Here is a 17,413-nt window from a genome sequence, read left to right on the forward strand (position 1 = left end):
TGTCTGTACTCCACAAGAATTCAGGACACTTTCCATGAGCATCTTCAAGGCTCACACTCTGCAACAGCTGCCAAAACCCATTAAACCTTTGTGTGCCTCACTCAACCCTCTGGGCAGGTTAATGGCATTGATATATGGCCTGATCCAATTTATCAATTCCAACAGACACCCAGGAGCCACACAACGTCTCCAGACTGGTTCATAAAACAAGGATCAAGAATATGTTCCACTCCTGGCATCAGAAACTCAATTTCTGCCTTCTGACCCATCTAAAAAAATCTTATTTTCACTGTATCAGCACTGTAACTCTACAAAGTCTTCAAAACAGAATTGTTTCCCCACCAGTGCTAATGAGAGGAATTTAAAAAGGAGTTTGTATCAGCTGATGTCTTTCTTGGGAGTGATTTTCCACTACAAATATTGCCCATAATGAAGATACACACTTTACTTTTCTGCCATTAATTCCCTTTGGACAATGATCACGACAATGTGGAGATGAATATTTCAGCTGGAAGAGATTCCTGCTGGAATCCTTTAGCTCCAAAGGCCACTTGCAGTGAATTCTGAGGAGCAGCACAATCACAGTGCCCAGCTGGCTCCCACACCTTGCTATTAATGTAAAACAATTAGAGACTTGGCCATACATTGGTGATGGAATTAGTTCCATACATGATTTCAAAGCTTTGCACCTGCATCAGCTTAATTGGACTCTGCTACACTCGAAATCACCGAGCTGAATTTTCTCATTTCAAGCCATATTATCAATTAAGACTTTTTTAAATTTTTTTTTTTCTTGCAGCAATTGAGGGCTGGGAGTTGAAATCTCCTTACCTAGGCTGGTTTTCCTGGGAAATGTTCTCCCCTCTCTGGTAGCCATTGTCAGCCACCTGGGTGGTGGAGCGCTTCACGATCTGCTTGAGCTCCTGCTCCAAGCGCTCCTGGATGGCTTTCACTGTTTCTGGGATCTTCTTCAGCTTGGCCAGCCCCTTGATGAGGATCCCCATGAAGACAGCACTGTTCTCCTCTGGATCCAGCTCTGTGTCCTCTTTGATTTCCAGCAGGCTCGAGTCTCGCACTGGAAGAGATTTTAATTTTTAATTTTAGCAAGAACCCTGAAGAAGCAGCACGGGAGCTCCTCCGGCTCCACAGAACTCCCAGCACGTGGAGGAACCAAAAATGAACAAAGAAACCAGAAACAGTTGGATTTTAAGGGGAAGCAGTGGATGTTTCTGTTTGCTTGGGAGGTTCCCTGGACATAAACCCAGCAGCCTGCTCATTGGATTGATTTAGGAATGTTGTCACCAGTTGTTGTGGTGTTGTGATGGTCCTCAGAATGAGGTGAGAGATGAGAATAGACTCCAAGTTCCCAGAAGACTATTCTATTCTATTCTATTCTATTTTATTCTATTCTATTCTATTCTATTCTATTCTATTCTATTCTATTCTATTCTATTCTATTCTATGGAATTATATTATATGGAATTATATGGAATTATATGGAGTTGTATTATATGGAATTGTATTATATGACAATGATATGCTAAAACTAAACTAAAGAAAGAGAAAGGAGACATCAAAAGGCTAGAAAAGAATGAATAATAAAAACCCATGACTGACCAGAGAGTCTGACACAGCTGGGCTGTGATTGGCCATTAATTAAAAACAATTCACATGCTGGGTAAAAATTCTCCAAATCACATTCCAGAGGAGCAAAACATGGAGAAGCTGAAGCTTCCCAGCTTTCCAGGAGAAGAAATCCTGGCAAAGGGATTTTTAGAAAATATCACAGTTACATAGGAACAATTCATGGTGCGAATTCCGTGCTAAGAAATAGAGGAAGTCTGGTGCAATCAAAGATATTCATAAATGAGAGGGTACAACATCCCTACAAATCCCTGAATGTGTTTCAAGGAGCTAAAACCCCCTCAGTTTCCTCCCCAGCTGGTTTTCCTTGCTGTTTTCTTCACAGGAGAGGAATTTTCATTACAAACACTATCAAGCTTAAGAGACTGCTGATGAATTCAGCAAAGTTTACACTGCCCAAGTGACTGATTGTTTGATTTTATCTTTTTCTGCTTTATTACGTCTGTCAAGGGGTTGATGAAGTTCCTCAAATCTTCCAGCAAGGCTTCTGGAAGGGTAAAGCGAGAAGAATGAGAGAGGATATTGCAGATATGGTCCTGAAGTACCAGGGATTGCAAAGGGAGAAATCCTGTTGCTAAGAGACAGGGGATGGGGAAGCAAGAGAGACTCTGCTTGTTTTAAGTAGGTTCATTAAGCAACATTTCTTAATTTACAGATAACACCCAGCAACAACAAAAGCATGCCTCTGTTAAAGACTGGGTGAAACATTTAATAAATATATTTAAACACTTCTGTGAAGTACGTGTCTTCAAGGCAAGCTGAATCAAAAGCATCTTGGAAGATCTACAGCCACTCTGTGCCATCCACCACTCCAGATCCTTGGATCAAAATGAAAACCCAAAAGCTGTTTCATCTGACTGCGGCTGAGCTCTGAAAAGGCTGCTGGGTGACAGATGACTCCCATGGTTTCAACTCCTCACCAGATTTTTTTTTTTTTACTTTGAAACTTTTCCAGGAAGCTGAAGAAATGTCAAAAGATCCAGCAGAAGGGTAGAAGGAACGTGGCAGGAGTGAGGAATGGTGCCTGGAGCTGGGCTCTGACCAGAGGGGCAGCACCAGGGCTAAGGGAGAGCAAGATCAAGAAAACAATGGCACAAGCATGGTGCCAATTTATAAACAATAAAATAAATGGGTGCCAGTTTACACCAACCTCGGGCTCAATCAATCAAGAGGCTGCTTTTCTTCTTGCAGTGTGATCCCAAACTCTGCACCTCTGCCCCAAACCAAGCTCATGGCTCACATGGTCTCACATCTGAACCCAGAGCAGCAGATGAGAGTGAGGAGAGGATGGATCCTGCTCTGGAGCCAGGCTGGGAGAGCTGGGAATGTTCCCCTGGAGCAGGGAAGGCTCCAGGGAGAGCTCCCAGCACATTGCAGGGCCTGCAGGGGCTCCAGCAGAGCTGCAGAGGGACTGGGGACAAGGCCTGCAGGGACAGCACCCAGGGAATGGCTCCCACTGCCAGAGGGCAGCCATGGGTGGCATCTTGGCAATGAGGAATTCCTGCCTGGGCTGGCATTGCCAGAGCAGCTGGGGCTGCCCCTGATCCCTGCAGTGCCCAAGGCCAGGCTGGAGCAGCCTGGGATGGTGGCATTGGAATGGGATGGGCCTGAAGGGCCCTTCCCACCCAAACCATTCTGGGATTTGGGACACTCAGAATCCATCCCCAGGGATTTTTATGGAAGTTGGGGATGGAGAAGGGAAGGGAGACCCTTCCTGGAGTGCTGAGGTTCCCAGTGAAGCCCCCAGATCCCAAAATCCCTTCCTAGAGAGGAGTCGGGGTGGGGATGGATCCAATGGCAGGCTGGGAGAGCTGGGAATGGAGGGAATTCCCTGGAGAGGGAGCCTGGGGTGGGATTTTGGGAAGGGATTCCCAGAGCAGCTGGGGCTGCCCCTGATCCCTGCAGTGCCCAAGGTTGGGCACTGGGGCTGGAGCAGCCTGGGAAGGTGTCTTTGCCCATGGCAGGAGGGTTGGACTGGATGACCTTTAAAAAGACCCTTCCAACTCCAAACTATTCCTTGATCCTCTGCCAATGAACACCAGGAAGATCAAGAACTGGTTTTTTTTCTCTCTCACACACTCCTCTTTCAATTAAATGTGAACAAGTTAGAGGACAAGCAACTAGAAACACCCAGAATGCAGTAATTAAAGAAGAAAACAAACATGAAAAAAAGCAAAGATAAAATAAAGACACCAATTGGAATTTAACAACTGGATGCAGAACTGCTCCTGCTCAAAGCTCAGCTCCATCTCAGACCTTTCACCCCACAGAGCTGCCAAGGACTTTGTGGCTGCAGGCCTGGTCTCTGCCCACTCTGTTATTGTTATTTGTTATTCTCCAAAACCCACAGCAGAACTGAGGCACAGACACAGAAAATGAGCTCTTTGGAACCAGAGCTGTGAAAAAACACTGGAAATGCTACAGAAAGAAAGGTTTAGACTATTATTTTTTTGTTTCTCTGAGTTCAATGCAGATACTCCCCATCCCCTCAGAGGACAGGTCTCGTCATGAGGCTGCACCCCCTCTGTAAGCAGCTTGTAAATTATTCTTAATATCACACAATGAACACCCAAGGGGGAGGAAATGGAGCTGTAGCCAAATGTGAGGACAGCATTTAGGAGGAGTAAAAGCAGCAATCTTGCTGAGAACTCTGCCAGCACACTGAGACAAACTCTTCTATTTTCCAAAGAGCAAACCAATTTCCAGCATCCTCAAATAGTCAGGACATTGATTTACATCTCTCACAAACAAGAGCAAAGTGAGCAATTCGATATCTGGGAGCTGCACACGGCTGTGGAGGCTCTGTCAGATCTGGGGGTTTGATAAAACAGTGGGAACACTGAAAATACACTGTTCAGTGTGTTCCCTGCACATTGTCCCATTAAACAGCAGCCCTGGGCAGCTTTGGGGGCCCATTCATCTGTGAGATCTGACAAGATCCCAACCCTGGGTAACTGTGCTGTCCTTTTCTCCTGTCTTTTACACTTCAAACATCCTCCTCTGCCATTTAATGTCATTAAGGGGCTGTTTGATCACAAAGCTCTGGCCCAGGAACAAGCTCCTCCTGTCCCCTCCTTATTGGATTTGCTGGGAAATGTCCCAGTGAAGGCAGGAATGATGAATTTGACTCCATGTTCTCAGAAGGATAATTTATTATTTTATGATACTATATCATATAAAGAATGCTATACTAAACTATACTAAAGAATGCAGAAGGGATACAGACAGAAGGCTAAAAAGATAATAATGAAAACTTGTGACTCTCCAGAGTCCTGACACAGCTTGGCACTGATTGGCCAAAGAGTGAAAACAACTCACATGAAACCAATGAAACAATCACCTGTTGGAGAAACAATCTCCAACCACATTCCAAGCAGCAAAACACAGCAGAAGCAAATGAGATAATATTGTTTTCCTTTTTCTCTGAGGTTCCTCAGCTTCCCAGGAGAAAATCCTTGCCCTTCCTGAACCCACTCTGACTGGGCTGCTCCTCTTGTCCTAACAAACCTCTTGTGAAGCAGAACATTTAAATGCATCTCATCAAAAGCCTTATAAGACAACAGCTTGAAGGAATGATGGTATTGCCACATTCTCTAATAAAATTCCAGCCACTTTCACAAATTTTTCATCACCAAACCATTTTTCATCTGAAAATGCTCAACTCTGTGTTCAAGCAGGCAAAAGTTGAGCTGTGGGTTAAACCCCTAATAGCTGAACAATGACCAGAGTTACAGAATTTACTGATCCCAGCTCGGATGATGCCCTACAAAAACCTCTGTTCCACCTGGGATTCATTTGCTCAGCACTGCCATTTCCCAAGGAACCACCCTGCTGCAAAGAGCTCTTTAACAGCTCCTGTCTGATCCCTAAAAAGCCAACTTTGGGAGCTCATTTAAGCAAAGCAGCTGAAAAAAAGGCTCTTGGGTCTTGTTTTTCATTCCAGTGAACAGCCAAAATTTGCTGCTCCTCATTATAAGGTTTCATTATCCACGAGCTTTTATGGGACTCTTGTAAAATGTAATGTACTATTTTCCATGATTTATGTCCTGCTGGTGATATCCTTTGTACCTTCAGCCCTTCCAGAGAAAAGCACACGAGTTCCTGGTGGCCCAAAGGCACAATTTCAGATTTGAAGGACCATCACCTGCTAATTCCTGGTGCTGAATCCTTGTTCTGTTACGTTCATAGAACTACAAATGGGCAGTTCCTGTAGAAATGGGTCCTTGGAAGATTTTGGGAATTTTCTGCTCTGCATCACTACCAAACCCAGAAGAAAACCCAAGCATCTATACAAGCATCAAAATTAAGTCTCCAAATAAAAAAATAAGTGGACTGTAGCCAGGTATTTGATGTTGGGGCCACACACAAGACCAACTCATGAAATTACACAAAAAAGAGCAATTATGTGTTACTGTCCTGGCTTTCACCACATGGATCTAAAATCTCCTTGATTTTCCCTTTCTTTCCTCAAACACTTCCCCAGATCATTCAATTCTAAGAAAAAAATGATAAAGGCAATTTACCCAGGCCATAAGAAGAGAAGAAATCTTTGGAAGATTTATCGAGCACGATTGGAGTGGAGGCACCTGTGACAATGAACTGGCACAGAGGCACAAAATGTCACCTCCTGGTGATATCCTTTGTACCTTCAGCCCTTCCAGAGAAAAGCACACGAGTTCCTGGTGGCCCAAAGGCACAATTTCAGATTTGAAGGAACATCACCTGCTAATTCCTGGTGCTGAATCCTTGTTCTGACACGTTCATGGAGCCACAAATGGGCAGTTCCTGTAGAAATGGGTCCTTGGAAGATTTTGGGAATTTTCTGCTCTGCATCACTACCAAACCCAGAAGAAAACCCACTTCAAAATCCTCATAATCTATACAAGCATCAAAATTAAATAAAGCATCCAAATAAAAAATAAATAGACTTCAGCCAGTTATTTGATGCTGGGACCACACACAGGAACAACTCATGAAATTACACAAAAAAGAGCAATTATGTCCTGGCTTTCACCACATGGATCTAAAATCTCCTTGATTTTCCCTTTCTTTCCTCAAACACTTCCCCAGATCATTCAATTCTAAGAAAAAAAATGATAAAGGCAATTTACCCAGGCCATAAGAAGAGAAGAAATCTTTTGAGCACGTTTGGAGTAGAGGCACCTGTGACAACAAACTGGCACAATGGCATTTTTTAGATTCACCTTGAAAATTGGATATTCCAAGCTCTGGTTCCTGCAGAGATTCTGCAGGAGCAGCTCTGGAGGTCTCCACATGTGGAGAAGTCTCTGGTTCCTGAATAAAGAGAACCAGGAGCAGTTCCTAGACCTGGCCTTAGAACCACCACATTGCCTGCCCATACAAACTCTTTTTGCTCCAAAAACCATTATAAATAAATATAAATAAACAAATAGCAATTAATTAGCAATTCAACAGTATTTATTGTCACTATCAGCTCATCTTCTGCTGGATTTCTAAGAAGTATTGTCCCATATTTCCCAGGGAAAGGCACCCTTGGGTTTGTGAGCACCTTTTAGAGTTCCAGGAAGAGCCTGGCAAAGCAGGAACCTTCCTAAATACCCTTCAGAGTACAGAAAGTTCAAGCAGAGAATTATAAATTCATTTCTGTGAACTGGCATGAAGGGAAAGTGTTACTGGTGAGCTGCCACATCTCCAATCCTCAGGTGAGCATTTCCAAAGGATTTGTTTGTTTTACGTGCAGCAGGAACAGCTTTAATTTCCTTATAAAGATTCTACAGCACAAGGTAACATCTCCTCTGGGAAGGGAGAGCAGGAAGGACTCCAAATTTTGGCATCTTTGCTGGGATGGGATGAATGAGTCAGTGCTTTAGAATGGCACCCATTAATATGCACAGACACTTTGCTTCATCAATAAAAAAGCCAAAGAACTTAAGTGACTACAGGCAGAAACAGCTTTTGTTATGCATAGGCATAAGTTTGAAATTCTCTGCTAGTTGTGCAGTCCTGGAAAAGGCTACTTTTAAATAAAATTACAGGGGGGAAAAAAATCTACATAAGTACATTGTGCACTTGAAGCAGAACCATATGCATGTTTTATGCAGATCAAATGTTTTCTCTTAAAATCCACATCTTTGCCAGGCTGAGGGACACTTGCCCAGCACTTCAGTGAGTGATGCAGAGCACAAGGAGGAGCCAAGGAAAAGATTTTCTGGTGCACTGGGTGAGAAGAGCAAGAAGAGATCTGCTAAATAAAAAGATCAGGAGGGGCATCTCCTGCTCTGTTCCCCAGCTGTGAGGTGAGAGATCCCCATCAGCTCCATAATTTCAGACCTTTTGGGTTTTATTACTATAGAGAAAAGCAATATTTTAGGGGGAGAAAGTAGCAGACACTATCAATATCACTGAAAAAGGAGTATTTTAACATTTAAAGGGGTTGGAACTAGATGGTCTTTTAGATCCCTTCCAACCCAAATAATCCTATTTCCAGTGAGGTTGGGATTCAGGTTTTTGTGAACAGTTCCTCAAAATCCTGAGATCTTTTGCAAGAAAACTGAACTTCCCACTGATCATAGAGCAGAACAGGAATTCTTGAGTTTCTCCCCCAGAGTTTTCATATTTTCAATTTTCATATATTTTCATTTTCTCTTCCATATTTTGTGCAGTTTCCAGCTCTGGAAGTTTGTGACTCCTCCCAAACCTGCAGGACACAGAAAAACAGCCCCAGGCTCCAAGAACCAGCCTGGCAGGAGCAGAGCTGATGAACAAAACCCCTCCAGGAGCAGAAGATAAGAATAATCAGACAGAACAATCTGAGAGGCAAGTGTGACAAAACTAGAAACAAAAGGACAAAAGAATTAATAAGGCTGAAAAGAGAAGGAAATATTCTCTGCATTTGAGGAATACTGAAACAGTCAGGTTTGAAAAGGGGAAGAGACTGGAGGTCACTTCTGTATTATTCATCAAGGACAACCCCACTTATTAATCTCCTGAAACAATACAAAGATTAATTTCCCCTCTCTGCAGCCCTTCCAAAAGCTCAGACAAAAGCCCCCAGTGAAAAAGAGTTTTCCTTGCTGTTTGTTTCAGTAACAGGAATAAAAGATCAGCCCCAGATTATTCCTGTGTACAGCCAGACCTTTAGTCAAAGTTACAAAGCTCCCACAAGGAACAGATTTGACCTTTTGGCTCCCACACAATAAAAAACTTCAGTAATATCTCCACCAACCTGGCTGCCTGCAGTAAATAATGCTGAGGAAAGCACACAAGAATGAACCCACAGCAAATCTCTGCTGCTCAAGAGATCAAGAACACCATCAAGGTGAGAACAGGCACAGGAAACTGAGTGTGTTTAAGAAGCTGGAGAGGGAAAAGATGATTTTCCATGAGGACAAAAAGCCAAGTTTTGCCCCTGGACACAGCACCCACTCGTTCTGCGACAAAATCACCTCAAAGGTTTTCGACTCCCCTGAGCCATGAGGGGATGATTTGTCTCCTCCTGCTCCAGCAAAATCAGCTGAAAATCTATAAATGAAGATAAATACTTAAATACTCACTGCTGGAGCTTCCAGGAGTACTGAACTGGGAAGTCTCAAGGAATTTCCGAGGTGTGGATAAATTGGTGACATCCATCAGAGGCACAGGAGAGGAGTCTTTCACAAGGGACCTGTGGGAGGGGAAAGAATTAAAGCAAACAGTTGATTATTATTTATAATATTTATTTACAACAAATATCCACATATTCCTTACATTTTAAGCCTAAGAAACAGATTAAGCCTAACAGATGTTCCCATTTCCAGGCCTTCTGTCAACTTCTAATCCTCCAAACTTCTTTATTCCCTCCAGAAACCTCCACCCTTTTTTCCTGCCCTTCACATTCCTGTTTTGAGCCCACCATGTACATCCCTTCCCAAATGAACCTCCTTATTCAAAAATTGAAACATTTAAAAAATTCACATTGTATTAACTGATAAAAATGTGCCACACTGTCCCAGCTGCTGGACGTGGCAGGGGGACACAGGCAAGAAATCATTTTTAGGAGAAAGAAATGTGGAAGGCTCCTACAATGGAGCTCAGGATGTTTGCTTAGAGGTGAAAATGCTCATGGAAATGTGAAAAAACAAAGGTTAGGCTTGGTATCCTGCAGAGGAACCACCCAAAGCAACAAGGCACTCTTGCTTCAAGAGCTGGTGTTATCAAATATTCAAAATGTGCATCAGAGAAAGTGAAAAAAAGAGAATCCAGAGTAAGAGAAAAGTGCCTGTAGCAACCACAAAATACAGTTAATTAGCAGTCTGGGTGCACCAAAGCTTTGTGGCTGTTTTTAGTTAAGATGAGTAAGGAAGAGACTGATGACTTGGTAGCAAACCTCCTTCCTAGAAATTTCAATTTCAACCAATCATTTCTTTCATGAATTCATTTAATGCAACTGGCTATCTTGCCTTGTATTTTTGGCATGCAGATTTTTATTCATTCTCATAATAAAATGTTGATTTATCTTTTCTTTGTATCTCTATCAAGTGCTGGCTCCCCTTTGGTTTCCCACCTCTCCTACTGTGCAAAAATGATCTCCCAAAACTGCCTCTCTCTTTTCCAGCCAATTTCTTCCTTCCCTGAAACAACTCAGAATTAGGAAATTCAGGGAAAATTAGCCTATATTAATTAAATGTTCACTGACAACAGGCACCAAACAGGTAAGAAGTTCCAACACCTTCAAAACACCTTGGAACACATTGAAACCAACACATTTCAGCTCAGACACTGAAGTATTGTGGCCTCCATCTCATCACATTGGTTGGGAGGCTTTTAAATTGTGGATATTTCCTAAAAAATGAGCAGCTTTTCCCTGACCTGAGCCTCATGAGCATGACATTTGTAGGAGAGGGATAAGATCAGGAAAGGGAGAGAATGCACAGAGGAGCTGTCGGAAGCAGCAAAACCCCAACCAAAAAAGAGAAGCGCTGAGAAAAGTGAAAGAATGCAAACAAGCTTGGAGGTGCACCAACAAATCTGAATTTTCTGCTCTCCAGAGCCACAGAGCTGAGGGATTTGCATGTGTCTTGGGTTGGAAATGGGGGTGTGTGTTCTATTTGCCATCTGTCAGAGGTGGGGCAGTTCTCTCTGTCCATGGGGCAGGTTTCTTTCTCTCTCCCACAGCCAACCCTCCCTGCAGGAGATCTCTGCTGTCCATGGCCACTGAGTGTCCCTGCAGGGCTGAGCCAATCCCAGCATCCCATGGGGAGATGCTCCGCCCAGGGGAGGAGCCAAGCATTCCTACCTGGATCCAATCTGAGCCTGGCACAGCACAGCAGCCTTTGCCCCCTGCACTGCCAGAGGAGCAGCTTTCTGCTGCCCTGCATGGCCAGAGGGAGCCCAGGCCCATCTGCAGCAGCCCTGGAGCTGCAGAGGAAAACTCCCCCCTTGTGCAGGATCCCTGCTGCAGCAGAGCCACAGCTGGCACTGCAGGGGTGTCACCACATTTCTCTTCACAGAGAAAAGCAAGGCACAATTCTTCCCAAGAACATTCTTATCTCATTTGCTGTGCCTGTGTTTGTGCCAAAGTGGAATGCAATATGGAGATTATTTACCCACAGTGATGGTGTTTTGTTTCCTTGGCCTATCAGGGCCAGGTGTGTGTGTGTGTCTGTCAGGACTGCTGGGTGACAGTCACAAGATTCTGTGCAGTGTGTGCAGAGTTGAGTGCTTGGCAGATTCAGTTTACATGTAATGTAATATAATATAAAATAATAAAATAATTAATTAGCCTTCTGATATCCATGGAATCGAATCCTCCTTATCATCCTCTCCCCTCAATGGGGATTCCCTCTAAATTTGATACAGGAGGACTGAGCCACCATGGAATGGGACTGTGCCACCACCCTGACCCACAAGGTGTCAGCTCCTATTCTGACTCTGGCAGTGTACTACTGCATCCATATTTTTATATTTTCTTTTAATTTGTTTTTCCCTAATAAAAAACTTATTCCTATTCCCATATGTTTGCCTGAGAGCTCTTAATTTCAAAAATTATAATAATTCAGAGGGAGGGGGTTCACATTCTCCATTTTAGAGGAGGGCCCTGCCTTCCTCAGCAGACACCTGGCTTTTCAAACCAAGACAGATTGCCACCAACACCCTGACCCACAGGGTGTCAGGCAATTTCTGATTCTGTAAATTGTTTTTTGTACTATTTGTATTTTAATTTTCCCTATTAAAGAACTGTTATTCCTGCTCCCATATCTTTGCTTGAGAGGCCCTTAATTTCAAATTTATAATAATTCAGAGGGAGGAGGTTTGCATTTTCCATTTCAGGACAGGCTCCTGCCTTCCTTAGCAGACACCTGTCAGTTCAAACCAAGACAGATTGCCACCAATACCCTGACCCACAGGGTGTCAGGTAATTTCTGACTCTGTCAGGTTCTTTTTGTACTATTATATTTGCATTTGAATTTTCCTAGTAAACTCTTATTCCTGCTCCAAAGAGAGGAATTTCAAAATTCTCAAAATTTCAAAATTATAACAATTTCAAAATTCTCAAAATTATAATAACTCAGAGGGAGCGGGTTTACATTCTCCATTTCAGGACAGGCTCCTGCCTTCCTCAGCAGACACCTGGCTTTTCAAACCAAGACAGATTGCCACCAACACCCGGACTCACAGGGTGTCAGGCAATTTCTGACTCTGTCAGGTTCTTTTTGTACTATCATATTTGTATTTTAATTTTCCCTATAAAAGAACTGTTATTCCTGCTCCCATATCTTTGCCTGAGAGCCCCTTAACTTCAGAATTATAACGATTTTGGAGGGAGGGGGTTTAGATTTCCCATTTCAGGGGAGGCTCCTGGCTCGCTCAGCAGACACCTGGCTTTCCAAACCCAGACACACGGCAGGGATGCAGTTTGGGGTGTCGGGGGTGCTGGGGAGGGCCGGGCTGTCGCACCCGAGGCGCGCTCTGTCGCGGCCGCGCTGCCCCACGCGGTTGGTGGAGCGGATGTAGAGGTGCCGGTGCAGCTCGTCGATCAGCACCAGGTGCAGGTTCATCTTCTTGCTGTGCAGCTCCAGCCTCAGGTCACTCAGCCCCTCCACCTGCAGGAGGGGACCCTCCAGGGAATCCACTGCTGACACCTGGGGGAAAACAGGGGACATAATTTAGACATCCATTCATTCGACTCTCGCCATCAATTCGTTCAGTTTTGCAATTTTCTGCGACAATCATATTTTCTGGAAAAATCCCTTTGCCCAGATTCTGCTCCTGGGAAGCTGAGAAGTCTCAGAGAAAAAGGAAAACAGTATTATCTGATTTACTTTTCCTGTGTTTTGCTGCTTTGGAATGTGATTGGAGATTGTTTATCCACAGGTGATTGTGCATTGGTTTCATGGGAATTGTTTTAATTAATGACCAATCACAGTCAGGCTGTCAGGACTCTGGAAGGAGTCACAAGTTTTCATTATTATCTTTTTAGCCTTCTGTCTGTATCCTTTCTGTATTCTTTAGAATAGTTTAGTTTAGTATCTTTTAATATAATATAGTATCATAAAATAATAAATTATCCTTCTGAGAGCATGGAGTCAGATTCATCATTCCTTGTTGCAGACATCTTTTATGAAAAACCCTTTCCTTAGGATTTTTCCTCCAGAGAAGCTGAGAGGCCTCAGGAACAAAATGTAAACAATGATTATCTGCTGCTGTGGAATGCAACAGGTGCATCTGTGATTGGTCTCATGTGGTTGTTTCTAATTAATGGCCAATCAAAGCCCAGCTGGCTCAGACAGAGAGCTGAGCCACAAGCCTTTGTTATCATTCTTTCTTTTTCTATTCTTAGCTAGCCTTCTGATGAAATCCTTTCTTCTATTCTTTTAGTATAGTTTTAATGTAATATATATCATAAAATAATCAATCAGCCTTCTGAAACATGGAGTCAGATCCTTGTCCCTTCCCTCAGCCTGGGACCCCTGTGAGCACCTTCACAATTCCTCCCTTCATCTGGGAACCCCACAAATACAATAATTTTCCTCTTGGATTAGGGAATGTGTGAGACCCAGGATTATTCTAGCCTTAAAACTCTTCTAAAGCAGAAAATCTTGAAGTAATATTTTAATATTTCTTTATTTCTGTTCCCAAATAAATTATATAGAAGGGTCTGACATCCAAATGATTCAGATTTAATGTGCAGCCTTCAAATATTAAGCATATGTACAAAACAAGTTAGTGAAAACACAGTTCTTAAATAAAAATCAAAGCACAGTTTATCCCCAAATAAGAGGATTACTAAGTAGAAAAGTGTTAGAAGAAGATAGTGACAATGCTGTTTGATGGCTGCTATTCTTTCCATTACAGAAACACCAAAAAAAACCCCCATTATTCCAAATTCAGCAAATGGGGAGAAAATGGCTTTAATTTAATTTGTTTAAAGTCATGACTGAAAAAGCTTAGGAGACCTCATCCTTTAGTCTGCACAAGGGCTATGTCCTGTAGCTACACCATTTGAATATCTGAAATAACGACCAGCTGACATCCCATGGGCACTGAAATTCCCTAATTTTCTTTTCCATCCTAAAAATAAACGTGGACAAAACTCAAACACAGACAAAACCCACCAGGAAAGACAAATCAGTGCCTAAAAGCAACACTCTCCCTGTGCATCCCTCCCAGTTGGTTTTCTATTTAACAGAGATTTCCAGTTCCTAATAAATAAATGATGGCATCCCTCTGCAGCTTCCAAACTCTCAGTGCTGATGTTGTAAGAAACTGGAAAGAGCATGTTTGGCATGCAGAGGTTTAAATAAAATTTAAAAACCCATTCCCTGCTAACTGAGGGTGCTATCAGTGAAATAAGACATTTGCTTGCACTTCAGGATCTGGGTTCAGAACAAACCTGTCAGCCAAACATTAAAAATTAAAAGCAAAGATACAGCGAGCAGCCAGCCCAGCCAAGGGCTGCTCCCTCAGTACCAGTAAATATTAACTCTGCTGAAAGAACATCCATCACCAGAGTATTCCTTTACTGGCCTCCAAGCCCAGAAAAACTTGGAATATCCATGGGACAGCCAAGCTTTGTATATTAAGTTTTAAATCTCCTCACTTGCCACACTACACTGTCCATCTTCTTCCTTCCCAGTATCCATCTGGGAATAGCTGGCAAAGTTTGGCCATCACACATCATAAAACCACCCAAAAAATGATGGAAAAACCTCAATTTCCTTCTCCCCAGAGGAGGTGGCAGAGATCACCCAAGTGGAGGAGCTCAGCAGAGACCGCATGGGAAACTCAGGCAGAAGCGGAAATGTGAATTCCTCTCCTCTTCCTTTGGTGTTATTCCCCAAATTTCCCCATTCCAAAGGCACCCTACTGAAAGAACATCCATCACCAGAGTATTCCTTTGCTGGCCTCCAGGCTCAGAAAAAAATGGAATATCCATGGGACAGTCAGACTTTTAAAATTAATTTTTACTCTCCTCACTGTCCATCCTCTTCCTTCCCAGTATCCATCTGGGAATCGTTGGGGAAGTTTGGCCATCACACATCATAAACCCACCCCAAAAATTAAGAAAAAACCCAATTTCCTTCTCCCCATAGGAGGTGGCAGAGCTCACAGGAGTGGAGGAGCTCAGCACAGACCATATGGAAAAAAATGGAAATAATGTGAATTCCTCTCCTCTTCCTTTTACAGGTGGGGATTATTCCCCAAATTTGCCCATCCCAAAGGCACTTGAATCCTCCCCAGTTGCTCCAAGGAAGCTACAACTACCCTGAGAGTGGACCAAAAATCCCACCAGAGCAAGCAGCAGGAGCAATTTATCACATTTTAAACATTTGTCATACTGAGAAACTGAGAGATGAAAAAGCAGCCAGAAAAGAAGTGAAAAGTGACATAAAAAAAAATTCCAAGACATCCAGGAAAAGTTTTCTCTGAAACACAAAGAATGGGAATTTAAACTTTCCACTCAGCTCTGTTTTCGTCTTGCCGGTTCATTGCTCACCAAAAATATTAAGGCCAAAATACAACTCTCAAAGACATCTTAAGAAAATAAAATTGAATATTCAACCATTTATTATATTCATGTTCATGGAAGTCAAAGGTTGGTTTAGATGGCAACAAATAGAAATATTATGCTAAAAACCAAACCAAATATTTTTCCTTTCTGCAGTTTGGCTTACAGAAAGATGATTTAGGTCCTGGCAACAAAGCAGCACCCAAGATTATATTCCAGAATAAAAAATATGAGATTAAAACCTTTGTGTGCTGGATAAACCAGCCCAGAACAGCATAAGTGACCAAAAGGAAGCAAAAATATCAATAAAAAAATGTACAAAATTAAATATACACTAAAGGCAGATCAACAGTGGAACTTTAGATGGAACTTTTTTGACTTAATGGCCCCACTCATCTCCTAACACACCAAAATTTGGATTATGCAAGAGATGCCAATCAGCTTTCCCTGGTTTTTAACCCTCCCATCCAAAAGCACTAAAAGATGTGGAATTGGATAGAGAGAAGAAGAGTTATCCTGCAAGACTCCAGTTAACACTGATAAGGGAAAAGCAGCCCAAGGAAACCTGGAAAGGAGATGTACAGAAGGACTGAAGTGGTTCCAGGCTCCAGAAAAAGCAGCTGATGCTCACTCCTGGCTCTCCTTCCTACACACACAGCTCAGTTAAATGGAAATAAAGTGATTTGTGTTAGTTTTTCTGCAGGGGGATCCCAGCATTGTGGAAAAAAACCTGCTTTACAATGAGTAAACTGTACCAAAAGAACAGGCAGTGCCCACCAGCACCACATTTAATTCCTGAATTCAGCTCTCTCTCCCATTGAAACACACAATAAGTGTAATTTAGTCAAACACTAATTAAAATATTGGCCTGGATTAGCAGAGAATTTGGCTTAGATGATCTGATAGCAATTCCTGATGTTCAAATCTCCTTATCTCTCTCTACTTATTAGTACCTACAATGAGCAAAGGCCCTTTAGGAAACAGAGATGAAATAAGGCTGAAAAAAGAGCTGTGCTTTGTAGAAGCTAAAAATTGCAAGTTTATAGAAAATAACCATGGCACCAGCACCATTAGGCAGCTTGTTTAAAGGTCACAGGCAGTTTAGAGCAGGGCTTAATTGCCTTAAAAAGAAACACAGCTAAACACTTGCTCAGTGGAAGAGGAAATTTGGAAGGGTTTAATTCAGCATTTTACAACAAATGAGAACCTCAGTGTTAACAAGGTGTTTGTCAAAATTCTTTCTTTCCTGACTTCAGCCAGAGTTTCCCAATCTACTTACAGTGAAATCTATTTATTCCCTCAGGGTTCTGCTGAACCCCTACAGGCCTGAAGCGAGCAGAGATAAAGAGAAAAGTCTCAATTTTTTCCATCAAAATAATGATAGAATCATAAAATCATGGAATTATGAAATCGTTTGGGTTGGAAGGAACATTAAAGATCACCCAGTCCCCATGGGCAGGGACACTTTCCACTGTCCCAGGGTGCTCCAAATCTCATCCAGCCTGGCCTTGGACACTTCCAGGGATCAGGAATTCACATTTTCTCTGGGCAAGCTGTGCCAGGGCCTCACCACCCTCACAGGGAGGAATTCCTTCCTCAATTATTAATTATTATTAAGGAATTCCTTCCTCAATTATTAATTATTCTACTAGAAAACGAAATCCTTTCTGTTTGGGAAACCAATCTGTTCTGAATTTGGACAACAGATATGAAAACATGAACACACAACTGAGAAAGGTTTAGAGAAAACAATGTGGTGGGTCATAATTTGAGATAAAAAGAAGTTGTACATAAACACAA

General features: G+C 42.6%; 1 protein-coding gene across 1 annotated transcript in view; it reads right to left on the reverse strand.

The window, feature by feature from the left end:
• The window catches only part of EXOC4 (exocyst complex component 4), a 359,365-nt gene that overhangs the window by 299,826 nt on the left and 42,126 nt on the right, over positions 1-17,413 (reverse strand). Inside the window, 3 exon segments of the mRNA XM_063153646.1 lie at positions 832-1,075; positions 9,180-9,289; positions 12,562-12,746. Of these exon segments, the coding sequence (XP_063009716.1) occupies positions 832-1,075; positions 9,180-9,289; positions 12,562-12,746 (539 nt within the window).

This window comes from Melospiza melodia, chromosome 4 (assembly GCF_035770615.1).
Source record: "Melospiza melodia melodia isolate bMelMel2 chromosome 4, bMelMel2.pri, whole genome shotgun sequence".
Taxonomy (NCBI): domain Eukaryota; kingdom Metazoa; phylum Chordata; class Aves; order Passeriformes; family Passerellidae; genus Melospiza; species Melospiza melodia.